The sequence below is a fragment of the Halictus rubicundus genome, chromosome 3, assembly GCF_050948215.1.
Source record: "Halictus rubicundus isolate RS-2024b chromosome 3, iyHalRubi1_principal, whole genome shotgun sequence".
Taxonomy (NCBI): domain Eukaryota; kingdom Metazoa; phylum Arthropoda; class Insecta; order Hymenoptera; family Halictidae; genus Halictus; species Halictus rubicundus.
The window spans coordinates 3,163,420-3,179,947 of record NC_135151.1 but is presented as its reverse complement, the minus strand read 5'-3'; the positions used below and the strand labels follow the sequence as shown (position 1 = coordinate 3,179,947).

The following is a 16,528-nucleotide window of genomic DNA, read 5'->3' as shown; positions in this document are numbered from 1 at the left end:
TCATGAGACAGACGTCTCATCACAGATGATGTATTTTGTCTTGTGGGTAAAGTAGGTTACTGCATTATGTAAAAGTATTATCACCGACGAAATATTCGTTGGTGCTTCGTCTGACATTACCATGTATCAGAAATTGTATTTGTATTTATTAAGAATGATGTAGGATCTGATCTAGGCTAAACGTTCCTCTCTGTCGTGGGTGTGGGATCTGACCCAGGCTAGATTTAGTGCGGGGGCAGCACTATAACGGAGGCATAAAAACCCCGGGCGTGAGTGCTCTCATCGCCTCTCTGGTATTATTTCATATTATTTAGATCACAATTGATCACAATCTTTTCGCTGTTAACGTACAGTTATGGCACGAGCAATAATTAAGTCGTCAAGTAGGCGTAAGTTCGTATGTTATTAATACATGTATTTAATGTAGACCGAAGTGTTATATTTTAATTGATAGAATTTCTTTCAATTATTGGTAAGAACAAGTAGGTCGGATATTAAATTGCTGGCTTACTCTTTTTGTCTTTACGTGTCAGTATGTGTTATTAATTGTTAAATATGTATATTATCTAAACTTTACCACACGATTTTGTATTATTTAACAGCATGTATCAAACTATTGTGCATAACAATTTACTAATAAAAATGCGTTAATAAAATGTTCGTTCCAAATTCTAAATATTAAACATGTCTTTTAAATGATTAATTACGTGTTACTTTATTGCAGTATTTTGTAAAGTATACGTAATGCAAATGAACTTTGGTCTTACGATATAGATATATATGTAAGCATGTAAGTTCATAGTCTAGTTTTCGGATTTAATTTTTTTGATACAAGATATCTTAACATAACTTAGAAAAGCATTTGTAACAAGTCAAGTAGAAAAGTATAACCATGGTCAGACGGATTGATAGAATCTATTGCGAGGTTAGAATTCGTTTGTTTTCTTTACTAGTACTACCTACATACATACATGTACGTTAGTAGAACTGTCAAATGTCACGTGACATATTGCCTAGATGCGAACTTTTCCGAAAATGGATTTGATGGCTAGAAAGAATATAAAATTTATATTAATTGTGGAATGATTAGAGTGTTCTTATTGTATTCAAACTACATTAACTTCTGTTGGCAGTACAGAGGTTGCAATGGATTTTTCAAAGGGCCTATTCGCAAGAACAGTTTCCAAAAATCACCACCCATTATACGGTTGTACCCAGAGAAACCGATCCAAGATGGAAAGGTATATGTAAAGTAAATGAAAATATTTTTCACAAGTGTAAAAAGTTGTATACTTAAAGCATTGAATACATTTTACAGATGTAAACATGGAAAGATACGTAGATGAAACGGATATCTTAATTGTTGGCGGTGGACCTGCTGGACTATCAGCTGCTATTCAAGCTCGTAAACTAGCCGAGAAACATGGGAAAGAGCTTAGGGTTACTGTTGTTGAAAAGGCTGCCACTATTGGAGGTCATATTCTCAGTGGAGCATGTTTGGATCCAATTGCTTTAAACGAACTCTTCCCAAACTGGAAAGAATTGGGTGCACCATTAAATACTCCTGTTACACACGATAAATTTGCAATACTTACAGAAAAAGGCAGAATATCAGTACCGATTTTAAAAGGAATGCCAATGTACAATCATGGAAACTATATTGTTAGGTAATACATTATGATAATTGCAAAGGTATACCTATTAGCATACTCTTTTAGAATGTTGGCGTTTTAATTATTATTTCATACAGATTGGGCCATGTTGTAGCTTGGCTTGGACTACAAGCTGAAGCTGCAGGAGTAGAATTATATCCTGGCTATGCTGCGTCAGAAGTACTTTATCACGAAGACGGATCTGTTAAAGGAATAGCTACAAATGATGTTGGCATTGCTAAAGATGGTTCCCCAAAGGATATCTTTGAACGGGGAATGGAACTGCATGCAAAGTGTACAATCTTTGCAGAGGGTTGCCACGGGCACCTTACAAAACAAGTTTCAAAGAAATTGAATCTTAGAAAAGATTGTGAACCTCAGACTTATGGTATAGGATTGAAAGAGGTAATTAATAAAAAATTTCGATGTCAGTTTAATTCTTGTACATTTAAAACACTTGCAGTAAATATATCTTTTACTTCAGGTCTGGGAAATTGATCCAAAAAATCATAAACCTGGTACCGTCGAACACACAGTTGGTTGGCCACTTAAAAGAGACACTTACGGCGGTACTTTCTTATACCATCTTAATGAAGACACACCTCTTATTGCTATAGGTTTTGTTGTAGGGCTAGATTATTCGAACCCTTATTTACATCCATTCAAAGAATTTCAGAGGTTTAAGCATCATCCTAGTATTAAATCTGTACTTCAAGGAGGAAAACGGTAAACTGTTATATTCTGTAAATTCCATTCTTTGTATTCTCTTCTTATAAATCCAATTTTTATTTTAGAATAGCGTATGGTGCAAGAGCTTTAGTCGAAGGAGGTTTACAAGCTATTCCCAAGCTTCAGTTTCCTGGTGGTTGTCTAGTTGGTTGCACAGCAGGATTCCTCAACGTTCCGAAAGTTAAAGGAACCCATAATGCAATGAAAAGTGGAATGCTCGCAGCAGAGAGTGTTATAGAAGCCATTATCGATGCAGAAAACAATCCTTCGCCTACCAAAGGTTTAGAACCAAAATCTTACACTAACAAAATAGAGAATAGTTGGATTTATAAAGAGTTGAAAGCTGTTAGGAATGTGAGACCAAGTTTCCATACAAGTCTTGGACTTTATGGAGGCATGATGTATTCCGGATTTTCTATGTTAATTGGTGGAAGAGAGCCATGGACTCTGTCCCATGGAGGTACGATAATTTATAATAAAATATACTAAAAAATTGGAAGTTTAAGTACTGTGATTATTACAAATGGCAATATCTGTAGGTCCAGACTACAAGAGATTGAAACCGGCATCCGAATGTACACCAATCGACTATCCAAAACCTGATAACGAAATATCATTCGATTTATTGTCTTCGGTAGCACTTACTGGCACGAATCATGAAGCTGATCAGCCACCTCATCTTACTTTGGCCGATGATACTGTACCAATAAATAGAAATTTAGCTGTTTTTGCTGGACCAGAAGGTCGATTTTGTCCTGCTGGTGAGTGATGAATTTGTTTTTTGTTAATTCTTGCTCAATATTTATTAGAGGGAAGAGAGGGTGAATCTGCACAAGTTAGCATATTCTTTTACACTTTCCACGCATGTTTTCTTTTACTATCTCTTATATTTTATATAAAATATGCATAAGATAATTCGCGTTTTAAAAACATGTGTTTGTCCCTTTTAAAAGTAACTCAAAATATACTATGGAAGTTTCAAGCCAATGGAAAGTGTATTTTGAATTTCTTTATCATTATATTTATGCTTTATTACTGAATGTTATGCCTTGATTTTATTACCTGATTCTGAGTAAAAATGTGGGGATAAGGAAATAAAAAAATGAATGAATCGTGAATATTTGTCGAATGTTCGTTCTTTGAGTGTAACTGGTTAACGTTTCCGATTATTACTCAGTCTTTCTATTTGTAATGGATATTGATAAAAATGTTTGTCACTTCTTGACCTAAAAATTAAGTCACACGTAATCCCCTGTTGAAATAACTACCAATGAGTAGATATGTAAGGTAAGTTACAAATAAATATTAATGAGGAAGTATATAAATAAGAAGAACATATATGGTAGACTTGTGAAATTTTCTGTCGACTTTTCGATTTGCTTATCTATGTAAAACGACCTCGGTTTCAGATTTCACCTTAAAGTGAAAATATTAGATTGCATAAAATGTAATGCCCATTTTCTTTTTAATCCATTTTTAGAATAATTTACGAATAATATTATCCTATTAAATATTTTCTATCATTAAATCAGTTTCGTTAAACTGTTGCAGTTTTGCTAGAGTTTCATCAAAGACTATCATCAAATAAGTTTCACGCATTTATTAATTAATCTAAGATGTATCAAGTGATCTTTTCCATAAAAATATGTTTTTCTTTATTTCAAATGGAAAATTATATTGACAGTATATTGTAATTTGAAGTTCTAATGTTAGTTTAATACGTTATCCATCAATGATTATTTATTAATTCTTAAAACTGTATGATAAACATATATATATTTATTTATATATAAGTCGATTTCACGAAGATCAATGACGAATTACTGTCGGCGTTAGGCAACGAAGTGTCCATGCTTAATTTGACGTCCATTAGGGACGTGCACGTTTAGCGTCTGTCGCGTCTCTGCAATTTCGATTAGGACCGTTCGCTTTCATCCACATTTCCTCTATATAGATATTTCCCCTCTCCCATCTTTTGCTCCTTTTCTTCTCCCTCCACGAATCTCGTCTGGGTTTATCGACCGATGTGTCCTTGAACTTGAGCCATCCGAACACCCCTCATGGCTAGACTACCCTCGACCAAGCACAAGTCCCGAATTCAAGGTGCGCAGAGCTGCGGCCATCAACCCTCCTCCAGAATTTTTTCTTCGAATCCTTTTTAAAGAAAGCGGACATCGTCTGCACGCCATCCATCACCGAACCAACAATTCAACGCACTGATAGAAAGAAAAAAACGTAAAAACTTCCAGAGTGCAGCAACACAAAAACTACTCGGCTACTCTACTATTAATCAAATAAAATTCTTCTTCCGACCACTTTTAAAAAACACAAATATCCGCACACTTTTGTGAGACAAAAAAATATGAAACATTCCCAGATGGCAGTAAAATGAAAAATTCTTAGCGCTTTCATCCCCTATTCTCGTAACTCGGCAAATTCTCCATTTAATTAAATTAATCGATTCCTCTGGCTATTCGTAAAGAAAACAGACGATTCAATACATGTATATTGATAAAAAAATATGACTATTTCTAGAGTGCAATGTTGAAACATCCGCTACTCGACGCGTTCATCCCCCATTGTTTGAACTCTTTTTCAGTATTTCTATGGTTCCAGACGTTATTGAGATTGGTTTAATTTCAATTTTGATGCCGGGTAGTAACTGCGAATTTGCATGAATATTCGTAGACAGGAGATTGGCAGAATTATTCGCAGTCTGGTGATCGCAGACGTTCGGTGTAGTTTCTCAGACAAATTTGATACAAGCCGGCATCTGTAAGCGGGCGAAATTTATACGTCTGCCGTGCTTACTACCCTCCCACTACCTTTGATATTTACTGCACTCTACCTTCTTTCTATTTCCCTCGTCGAGCAACCTCTTGCTTCCCCAGAATCGGTCGTCGGGGAAACGGGGAGGAGCTCGATGGGGGTTGTTTTCCTACAGGACAATTCGAATGTCTGGAAAGTGGAAGGGAACAGGTTATCGACTGTCTGGCGCGGAGGGCACGATTTGACCTTCGTAATGGAACCTCGATAATCTGCCGTCAGAAGATCAGAATTAATCTTTCATTTGAAATGACAGACAAATGTTTTTTTAAAAAAGAAATCGAAAAATAGTACTTCCACGCTTCCTTTTCGTGTAGCATAATTATTGAAAATCTCATTGGTTCCCATATTTTCTCTATACGTGCACAGAATAGAACACAGGAGACCAATGGTTGTGATTATGTTTGTATATATCACCACTCAAATGATATGGAAACAGTATTCGCATTATTTATGGGATGGTCTGATAGGTATAATACCATCATTAGTTAATATTTCATAGAATGTTAAAACCAGTTAATAATTTAGAAATGAAAGTGACTAAAAAATTTAAGAAAAGTGAAGTTAAATAAATTTAAATAAAGCATTCAAGGAATGAAAGTTTTTATACATTTAGTAGATTTTTAATTATAAATTAATTTTTATTGCATTTGGAAACTTGGAAACGGAAAAGCTTTTATTATTTTCTATTTAAGAAAGCGTCATAATAGAAATAGTAATTTAGTTGTACAAGGAAGGTGTTTATTAGAGAATAAAATGATGCGATATGAGAGACATTTTTTTTTCATGTATTGTTCTTTGCAGGGGTTTATGAGTTCGTACCACTTGAGTCTGGAGAGGGAGAAAGACTGCAAATAAATGCACAAAATTGCATCCACTGTAAAACGTGCGACATCAAAGATCCCAGTCAAAATATCAACTGGGTTGTACCTGAAGGTGGCGGTGGTCCAGCGTACAATGGGATGTAAATCGCAATTGGGAATTGTTTGAATTTTTTATGATGTATTCAGATTATATTTTTTTACGTGTATTCAATGTTCGTATAAACGACTGAAGATCAAATAATCGATTGCATATTTTGGAAAATCACAGGCACATAATATGCACATTTTAATACTGTACATAGTCTTGTAAATGAATTAAAACAACGGTAACTGAATATTTTTAATACTTTTATTTTTTATATTTTTAATTTTTTTAAATTATCGAATTTATACTAATAAATTCTTAAAAAATGTTATCTTCTTTATATGTATAAAATACATTTTGAATTACTGTACATATACAGTATTTTAAAAACAGAATCACACTATTAACGTTTCACACCAAAGGAAACTGTAATGCAGATAGTAATTAATAGTTATTAGAATTCTTAAAATGCATTGTGTAGCAAATTTCACTGCCACTTTACAATTTTTTCTTGTACAGTATTTCTTCTTGAGACAATACTGTGCATATACTTCGTAAGTAAAAATGTTAATAATTTTTTTTATTGAAAAATCGTTTTATACGTATTAAAGTATACGCCTTTATTTACATATTCTGTAAAATTCATTTAACAACTAACGAGATTAAAAATGTTGCAGCTAGGTCATTGAAATGCGATGGTTATTATGTAAAAGAAAAACTCCTTTTCTATAATGACTAAAAAGTATAGAATAATAGCAACCAAAAGAAATTGAAAAATGACCAATGTATTGAGAAATAATCTTCTATTTTAATATATATATTGTCTTCCATATTTAAAAAAAATATATTATCTATTTTTCTATTGTTATAAACACGATTAAAATTCTATTCTGCTACATAAGTATAACAATAATAATTGCTCAAATCCATAAAAATATGATACAAACTCGGTACATCATCCTTTTTATGGATTTATTTGTTATAGTATATAAAACACAATCTTTTTGTAAACAATGCAATGATGTGCAAATAAAGCTTGTTGCAATAACAGGATACAGAAATTGTTTGTTACGTTTCCAATTATTTATGTGTGTAATAGCATTATGGATGCTAATGCTTCCACAAAAAATTCGCAGTAATTGGAAAGATCCATCGTTTTCTGAGCGAAATTCAATCTACCGAATAAATGTTTTTTCTACCGACAATAAAATAACAGAATATCACACATTATTTTCCTTCCCTGTAGTTTTTAATCGTTTGGAATTAGTTACGCGATTGTAGAGAATAATGGTCGTGGACATCATTTTCTCATTTCGTTTTAATAATGATTAAGAGCATAAACATTTTGTAGTCTTTTTTTCTACAAAACCAACATAGCCAAAATGGGGCTGTGTTCTTTTATCGAAAAAATGTTGTGTGCGTATACAATTATGCAACTTGCATTCATTTTCAAAATTAATCTGATGTCAACTACATAAACTCTTTTTTTATTATTATTTTTATTTCGTTAATGTTTAATATTTAATATCCTCTTACAATTGGCTACCTTGAAATATTCAAAATATTTATTATTCAATTTAAACACTTGTCGAGAGAAAGTCCGTTGTGATAATTTTTGTCACACAGAAACTCTGTTGCCAGAGCGTTCAACGATCGAGGCATTGCTGTACTTCTCACGAAACAACATTTGTTGCCACTAGAACTGTTTCCGCCATGAACTCCGGTATAGTTTTCTCAGTGTCCCGTTACATTATAGAAAATTGTCCGAGAATATACAGCTGGTAGAGTTTGCAATTTTGGATTCAGTTGGAAAAAACCAGCTCAACTTTTTCTTTACTTCTAATCATGTTGTATGATCACATATTCTACGTTACAACTTTTGTTTTGGTATTAAATATTTTATGGTAGTCTATGCGCAAGTGCTCTCGGTGGTTTGAACAGATCTCAGTGTACTGTTGTTCGTCGTTCGTGAATGATCGGTATAGAATACAATCCTATTGCGATACATCATTTCTCAGTATATCTGTTTGCTACTAGGAAAAACAACATAAATCAGATTTTTTAAAAATTCAAATCTATGCTTCTTCTAAGACTTGTGATCTCAAAAGAAGGAAATGTATTGAAATCATTTTCTCTGTTCTCAGAAATCTAAAAAATAATCTATTTACTTATACAATAAAGTAAGTAAATAGAAGTCTACAAATTTCAGTTAATCGATTATATGAAAAAGTTACAATTTTATCTAATTTATTACATGAAAAAGTTTGCACAATTTTTTGTAGCCCATATTTTCGCAGCATCAAAATTCATGTAAATGTTCGTTGAAATAACTGAAAAAATTATCCGGGTTCACATTTATATTGTCGTGTAGTAATGATGGTAGTAATGAGTGTAGTAATGTTGATGTCTACAAAATATTATAGAAAAATGTGATTTATGTCGGATCGGCTTGCAACCACAGATATACCGGAAGACGTAAATGTTCTAACGAAACTTCAGTTTTTGAGGTAACGAAAATTATTGTCCAGAACGATGCTTACGAACAGTTTCAGTCGACCAGTAGAAATTGGCCTACAATTAACGGGAATATGGCCGTCGCCTTATGAAAATCTAATTCGCTTTGTGTGGGTAATATTTATGTGCCCAACATCAATTTTTCAATATTGCTATATAAGGAACCACTTCAGTCGTGACAGCTTGGTAGACTTGGTAGAGTGTGTGAGCACTACTATGCCATACATTCTAATATGTTTCAAACTGGTTGTCTTATGGAACAAACACGGGTAAGCAGAATGACATCACATTTTTACTGTGGATTTTTATGCAACGTAAATATTCCATACATGCAATTCGGAAATACTGCATTTGCTAAATAGGGTAACGGACCCAATTACTGTGAGGGTGCCAATTACTGTGCCTATATTAATTATATTTATTTTTAAAGCGTAATGAATATTAAAAGAGAGATATTAAATTTTTTCATTAGAATCGGTTAATATATAATATCTCTTTCTTAATATTCATTATGCTTTAAAAATAATTATAATTAATATAGGCACCGTAATTGGTACACCCATAGTAATTGGGTGGGGGCTCTAATTGACCTCCCTTACCCTATTCCTCCATTAATGCTTTCGGCGTTTAATCCGTATTTAATATAATATGAGTAAAAATAATACAAGGTGTACAATAATAAAATAAATGCAGATATTTTTTTTTATAGTGTTCCTCCATTTTGTGCCGAAAGGATTAATGAATCGAATATTATAACTTAATTGTACAGTAGTGTATTTTCTATACGTGCGTAAACTTCCGCAGTTTAATTGCATGGGCTGTGTGCTTTGGTAAATAGCTAAATAATAATGTAATCATAATTTAGTTAATATATTTAGCTAATCATATTTAGTGAATAATGTAATTTTATTATAACACAACCAAACGTTTACAATATTTACAAATAAATGTATTATGTGGTAATAGTTTAGAAAATATTAAGCATAATTGTTGTAATGGAACAGAGTGTTTGTACATTCAATTTACAAACTGACTATCGCCATACAGTATTGCAGACTATAGATTGGCGAATTCAATGCAACGTGCAATGCAACATTGTCTACAGGGGTGTCATAAACGTTTCAATAACGTTGAGTTATTGAGATGTATTCAATGCTGCCAGATGCAACGAGGTGCGAACGGCTTTGTGCTTGAATTAAAAATGGTCTAAACAGCAGCAGCGAGCTGCGAACTACTCGTCAGCCATTGCTTGTCAGCGTGTAATACATACATCGAATTTCCGAATGTCGTGCATTGTGCCTCGCCCCGTACGCATTATCGATTGATTTTGAAAATTCGTGGAATTAATATAATAGCACAGTACAAAATCGTACATTAATTTTATCGGTTTTAACATGGTTGACATGAAGAAACGTAATACGTAACGGGTAACCCTCCTACAACACGGCATCTTATAACACGGTTTCGCTACCTGTACGTAACCCCACTTTTTGTACTGGCTCTGGGTCTCATACAACACGGCATTTTCTTAGGAACCTATCTACCGTGTTATAGGAGGGTTACCTGTACTGATAAAATTGAGAACTGTGATTAAACAACAGAAAAAATATTCATATACTGAAAGTAATATTACGATGACTAGTGAAAATTTATAATTTTCCTGCTATGATTTGTAGTTACCAAAATTCTATTAATAGAATGAAGGAATATGTTAATATAATGGGGCAGTAATCTTAGGGTCGTAAACGGAAGCTCCTCTTGCTGGTTCAGTCCAACTAGGGTCTTCGGACCCAGAGACGTTCTTACCCTTGAAAAATTCCCAGCAATCGCCCGAGCGGCTGCCTTGTATATTATTGGCTGAGCTGCCGTTTCCCACTGTCATAATAACCTTTATTGAGCGTCGGACCCAGATCCCTGTTTACGACTCCGTATAAAAACACGTTAAGGTGGTAAACCCAGCGGGACCATAAACAGAAGCTCCTTCCGTCAGTTTGGGCCAGTTAGGGTCCTCGAGCTCAGGGTCGCTGTCGCATTCTTCGCGATTGCGTGGTGAGATCGTGACACATGGGATTCTTGCATAACCAATGCATGCTGAGCAAGCATATGGAACGTACTACTGCAATAAAATATGATAAATAAATATTAGCTAGTATTAATACATTAGCACCTAACCATTTCGTAAAACCAGCTAATTATTTCTCATGGGATTATTAATTGAAAGAGAATCTTTAAACTACCTTTTACCATGCAGGGTGGATGTTGGGTCCAAACGGACCTGTAGCGAAATGTTGCTTCTATTTTTCTTTCAAAAAAGGAACACACATTAATTCTATTATATTTACTTATTAATCAATGTGCTTTTGGTCGGTAAAGTGTTAACATGTAAAAGATCCCACAAAAGTGAAGTAATTTATTTAATTACTATTTATTTATTTAGATATTGAGAAGAGCTCAAAACTGTATTATCATTGACAAGGAAGACAACGTATTAAGGGGGGTTGCTTCTCCTAAAGCTTAGTCGTGGCTCTCAATGTCACCTTTCTATTATCATAGTTCTACCAAGCGTAGCTGATAGAAATTCTGCGCATGTTCCAATTGAGTGGGAACAGCACACTATACATTGCGGGGGAGGGTTGCATGTTGCGGTTTGCACGAGTTTCCGGAGACCTCTCTTGCATGCTCGAGCCATGCTGTCGTCATAGACCACTATAGTTTTGCTCGGTAAAAATCTCTATACAATACTCCGACCATTTTCTTTCTAGGATTGCTCGTCCTCTCAAAAATTTCAAGCCCCATTTTTATATGTTTTTACTGTTGGTTGGTTCGTTTGACTTGTTGCCAAATGAGTGTTGATCATATTAAATGCTGATGTTGAAACATTTCCCACAACCTTATTATTTTCTCGTACAAAAAAGTTTGCATTTTTACTATCAGGCTATTAAAACGCAAGAAACCTGTATATTAACAAAAATTTCTTCCATTTGTATTAGAAGTTAGTTACAAGAAACCCCATGCCTTACAAAACAACCCCGTTAGAGTGAAAGGGGCACGGTTCTAGCGAACTATTGGCTGGACCGGTCACACATACTATGTAGCGTGTGACGTCAAAGCCTAATCGTTGGGACTACGGGAGCATCAACGGTGGGGGGTGGGCGGAGCGATCGAGGTCCCCCTTTACCGTGAGACTTCTTGCGAGGCACGCACAGTACACGTCCTCCACTCATTCTAGCATTTGTACTATAATTCCGATTTTTACTAACTCAGCTGTGAAAACGAAAATTCGCATAAAGATTTGCAGTCTAATTATATGAGAGAGTATATCGAAATAAAAGGATAACTGTAGAATAGAGAAAACTGTAGGATAGTATGCTAGCAAATAATTTTTTTCACGTTCGTTACTTATTCGTACTATGTACTACTGTGTTTACGATGCCATTTTTCCAGAATATTTAAAAATATTCTGAACGCAATGGCTACAGATTGGACCGACACTTCCATTACGAAAGATAATGCAGTCACTATGGTAGAAAAAGCCAATCTGACGAATCGCTGCTCCCAAATAATTTTGAGCATGTACGCTATCGCAGTGTTCCTGTACAGCATTGTCTACATCAACGTTTTCCGTAACGCTGGACGCCACGGTCTTCTTACGAAGTCAGCGGAATTGATAATCAAAATGGAACTTCCATCGGCAGCTTACGAAAGACTGAATTACCAATACATAATGATCGCACAATTTATCCAATTATTAATTATCGCTATCGCCATCGCTATTGTGAACGCTCTAATGATCACGCTGGTGAGAAACGAAACTTGAAAAACCTTCCCAAACGAACTTTGCTTCTGCTTGTTCATTTATTAATGTAAATTTCGTTCTATAGATACTGCATGTTGGAGGACAGGTAGAAGTGATGCATCAGACTCTGGCAGCAATTCACACTAATGCCAAGGAGTGCAGTTTGCCAAACAGTACTGTTACATATTTGTTGGAAAAACACCAGAGAAGCATCGACTTCACCAAATACATCGACAGCCTCTTTTCGTTCATTGCTTTGATGCAAATATTGTGTAACACGATCAATATTTGTTGTGTAGGCTTTCTAATGGTGATAGTGAGTAAGACTTTCGAACGTTATACTTTTCAGATAGTAAAATGGCGTCGCTACTTCCATTTTGATGTTTTATATTTGTAAGACAGGCTGTGTGCGATGGATCTGAGAGTAAATTGAAAATGTAGAACGGAATTTTAAGCTTAAAATTTTGTTCAACGCAAGCTTTCTAGAAAATCTGATTGAAAATTTGTACCACATAATTTTTGCAATGTAGAATTGGTACATAATATAACAATACTTAAGCAAAATCTTGCCCTCACATCTTGCATATCACTTTTTGATACGAGAAATTTCTTTGAACATTATTATTTTTATAAAGTAACGCAAAATATGCACTGTTGGTCACACACTGAGTCTTGTCAATCTAATTAAAAGAAGAAATTGAAACTGCGTAAAGTAGCGGTACGCGACGCTAGACACCCAGTATCGCCAGAGGAGGGGAGGGAACACGAATTGAGGGGAAAAAGTTACCCTCTCTGACTGGGCCGCGGCGTAGAAAGGGAAATTAGAGTGGGGGAACAAGTCTTGCGCGCTGCACGAAAGAGAGGCTGGTGGGAGAAGCAGGCGTTCGAGGGGCCCCTACCGTGCCCCGTCTTATAGTATGGGGAGTCGTGTCATGAAATAGGAGAATATAAAACGCTGCAGCAGCTTCGATTTCATTGCAAGATTTTTCATTCTATTCGAATTTTTATTCTCCACGCAATTATTTTTTGCTAAGTTCTTTCTGATTTATCAGTCCCCCCATAAAATGTCGATGCCTAAGCGAATTTCTATTTTCGTAGATAAACTTTGAGAATGTGCAGTTACGTCGAAGTTTATTTTCCGTAATGATAGTTTCAAAGAAATAACGTGAAACTTCGATTCCAATGTAACTTTATATTTGATTGGTTTTCGAAAACTTCGCGAGCTAAAAACGCGTAAATATCCGCAGTCTGCCCATGAAACTTCGCGCGTTAACTTGTCTATTTAGTGCTTTGTTACTTGCTTCAAGTTTCCCGATATTTCTTACATCTTCCTCATTTTTCATTTCCGCTCTCTTCATTCATCTTCCCGTAGAGCCCGCGCGAACTTTCACGGTCGATCAGTATTCAATATTGAACGTAAACTTTTGTTATGGGATTACCAACTTTGAAGATATTTATCCCTCAATGCAACCCTTCGAACACCTTCTGATCTGTTAAGAAATACGATGTTGTTAATTTTTATGCAAGTCACATTTCTATTGCGCGTGTCACATGCAATCGTTGCAATGAAATTTAATGCAGTATCGTGGAAGTTTCTCAACGATTTATAGCATGAATTCACAGCCGGAAAATCGCAGTTCATGATAGATCTGTTTCAGTTACTTGCCATGGAATGTAGCGACAATGCATCAACCTAGAAAAGTTTAAATCGATTTGACATTCTGTTTCAGCAATTGTTAGAATTTTATTTTTGTATCACTGTATAAAAATTGTAGTAAAAATTTACGCGACCCGTTGAAGATTAGGTTACATGATTTTTAAGCAGTTAATCGCGTGAACACATTTCTCAACGTTTTTCAAGCATATGGTATTCACGATACCTTGTCTAGCATTTGATAAAATGCCTGTTTGATGTGATAATACAAAAATGTTCTACATTTACGATTTACCTCAGCACGTAGAAGCACTTCCTTCGAGATTCCATCATGAATTACGCATCAGCCAGCGCATGCGAAATCTTTTTCACAGATTATTGAGTTAGCCGAAAAGACTTCTCGAGTCTCTTTCAGCGCGGCGTCTGTATTTTGATACGCGAATGAATGCGTCGAAAGGCGGCAGAAAGTTGCAAAATTTAATTTAACGAAGCCAGATTCATTTTTGAGTTTCCTCGAAAAGTGAAGGTTTTTTTAGCCAGCTCAATAGTAACAGCATTGACAATTATCATCCGCTTACCAACCAACGTTTAATCGATTGTTCCAGTCGTTCGATAGTGATCAAAATGTAAGAATGGTAATAAAAATACTTTTCTTTTATCTCTGTATCGCGACGGAGGCATTCATCCTCTGTTTCTCAGGGGAGTACCTCAGCAGTAAGGTCAGCAAATTTAAAACTAACAACAAAAAATAAAACAATTTCTGTGAGAAAATAGTAACAGCTCACGAGCAAAATATTTCCTGATCGATTTTAGAGCACGTCGATTAATACCGCAGCATACAATTCGCTCTGGTACCTTCTGGAACCTGCCGACAGTCGTATAATGATACTTCTAATGCTGAGATCCCAAAAACAATCAACAATCACAGCTGGGAAAGTTATCGACCTGTCGTTACAACGCTTTGCCGGCGTAAGCGTCCTTTTCGTATTGTACACATAAACTTTGTAAAATTAACAAACAAGCGGACGAAATCATTCACTGTTTTCAGATTATGAAGGCTTCTGCCTCGTACATATCCATATTATATGCCATGTACTAACTCCGGAGGTATGTTTCGCGAAGAGGAATATAGAAGTTGATTATCATATGCACGGAGATTATATAACACATAATTCAATAAACATCTGAGATCACCAAAACTATTATTCACTCTTACCCTTCAATTATCGTCTAATAAATTTGTACACTTTATAATTATATTGTTTGTGATTATTTATACTATAATTTTTATTCACATGCTACATACTGCCTTAGTATTCTAGACTAAATTTAATTTTCATTCCGCAATCATTTATTCCGTGCATTAGTCTGTTACGTCCTATATTATCGTCCTTACTTACTAACAATGTCTTTATCCAAGATATTTCAGGATCGTTTAGAGCAGGCCTGCTCAACAATGGTTCGCGGAACAGATGTGGCTGCTTCTCCTCTTCGCCTGCTCGACGAGTCAGCCCCCACCATGTCCTCTCTGCTTTTCCTTCGTCACGAGGCCCATGACCGCTGCACAGGCAGTTTACTCACCACTACTACGTATTCACGTACATATACAGGCCGAAGAAAAAGTCGGAGTGGACAGGGTGGGGAGACTGACTCATCGAGTAGGCGAAGAGGAGAAGCAGCCACATCTGTCCCGCGAGCCATTGTTGAGCAGGCCTGCTCTAAACTTTACAGGACACAAGTGTGCTGTAAATTAAGTGGAATTATGCACAAAGGCCCGATCAGACTTATGTTATAGCAGCACTGAAATTATGGTGCAACGTATAATAAACAAAAAAATCCTTTTCATCAACTGTTTACCGATGTCCCAATATAGTTTTCTGAAAATCAAAGTATTTTAATGAAAATAATTTTCTTGAGTAACAGCGTTGCAGTTTCTTCTGGGATTCTAATTTATATAAAAATGATTACGCTTACAGCATAATCATCGAAGAACCGTCTAATAGATGTAATAACAGAAATCATTGGAATCCATTGGAATTAACAAATACTTGATGTGACTAGACGTGAAAATACTTGCTGAAAATTGAGTTTAGAGGCTGCAAGAATTTCCAACCTGTTTTTCACTGTCTGCTTCGGGTACCGGTTCAAACCACGAAAATGAAGGAAATGTTTCCCTTTTCCTTGCCTCGAGGCATAATTCATAGAAACATTCGAGCGCACGCGTCTATTTATAAACGTGTTTTTCTCCCCGCTTTTGGAGTTTGTCGCGACTGTATCAATTCAACATGCTCTCGCGTGTTCTCGATGAGAATTTACAGTCTCGACGGGAATCATTTATCGATGCAAAAAAGTTGCAACCACCGTACAACTCCTCCTCCTTCCTTTCTATTCTCGACAAGCCTGTGATCCACGCAGTGTTATTTGAAATATTTATAGAGATCATGCGCG

General features: G+C 35.4%; 2 protein-coding genes and 1 long non-coding RNA gene across 5 annotated transcripts; 2 read left to right on the top strand and 1 right to left on the bottom strand.

Moving 5' to 3' along the window:
- The first annotated feature begins 229 nt into the window (after positions 1 to 229).
- Etf-qo (electron transfer flavoprotein-ubiquinone oxidoreductase) lies at positions 230 to 7,179 on the top strand. 2 transcript variants are annotated; one of them, XM_076784807.1, is made up of 8 exons: positions 230 to 389; positions 1,134 to 1,241; positions 1,319 to 1,667; positions 1,751 to 2,057; positions 2,137 to 2,378; positions 2,447 to 2,841; positions 2,921 to 3,142; positions 6,012 to 7,179. In XM_076784807.1, the coding sequence occupies exons 1-8, from the start codon at positions 356 to 358 to the stop codon at positions 6,173 to 6,175; spliced, it is 1,821 nt and encodes a 606-aa protein (XP_076640922.1). In that variant the 5' UTR covers positions 230 to 355; the 3' UTR covers positions 6,176 to 7,179. The 2 variants fall into 2 exon arrangements, with proteins under 2 accessions (XP_076640922.1, XP_076640923.1); XM_076784808.1 differs by having other exon boundaries at positions 286 to 389; positions 1,139 to 1,241; positions 6,012 to 7,177.
- On the bottom strand, positions 3,155 to 11,525 carry LOC143352396 (uncharacterized). Its single transcript, XR_013081920.1, has 3 exons — positions 10,437 to 11,525; positions 5,230 to 5,339; positions 3,155 to 4,597 (listed from the first exon to the last, which is right to left on the bottom strand). It is a non-coding gene; the product is annotated as an uncharacterized LOC143352396 (long non-coding RNA).
- LOC143352384 (uncharacterized) lies at positions 7,860 to 15,714 on the top strand. Of its 2 annotated transcripts, none has more exons than XM_076784812.1 (7): positions 7,860 to 8,095; positions 8,645 to 8,899; positions 12,075 to 12,429; positions 12,512 to 12,742; positions 14,686 to 14,799; positions 14,894 to 15,049; positions 15,129 to 15,714. In XM_076784812.1, the coding sequence occupies exons 1-7, from the start codon at positions 8,028 to 8,030 to the stop codon at positions 15,177 to 15,179; spliced, it is 1,230 nt and encodes a 409-aa protein (XP_076640927.1). In that variant the 5' UTR covers positions 7,860 to 8,027; the 3' UTR covers positions 15,180 to 15,714. The 2 variants fall into 2 exon arrangements, with proteins under 2 accessions (XP_076640927.1, XP_076640928.1); XM_076784813.1 differs by having other exon boundaries at positions 8,074 to 8,095; positions 8,578 to 8,899.
- The last annotated feature ends 814 nt before the right edge of the window (positions 15,715 to 16,528 follow it).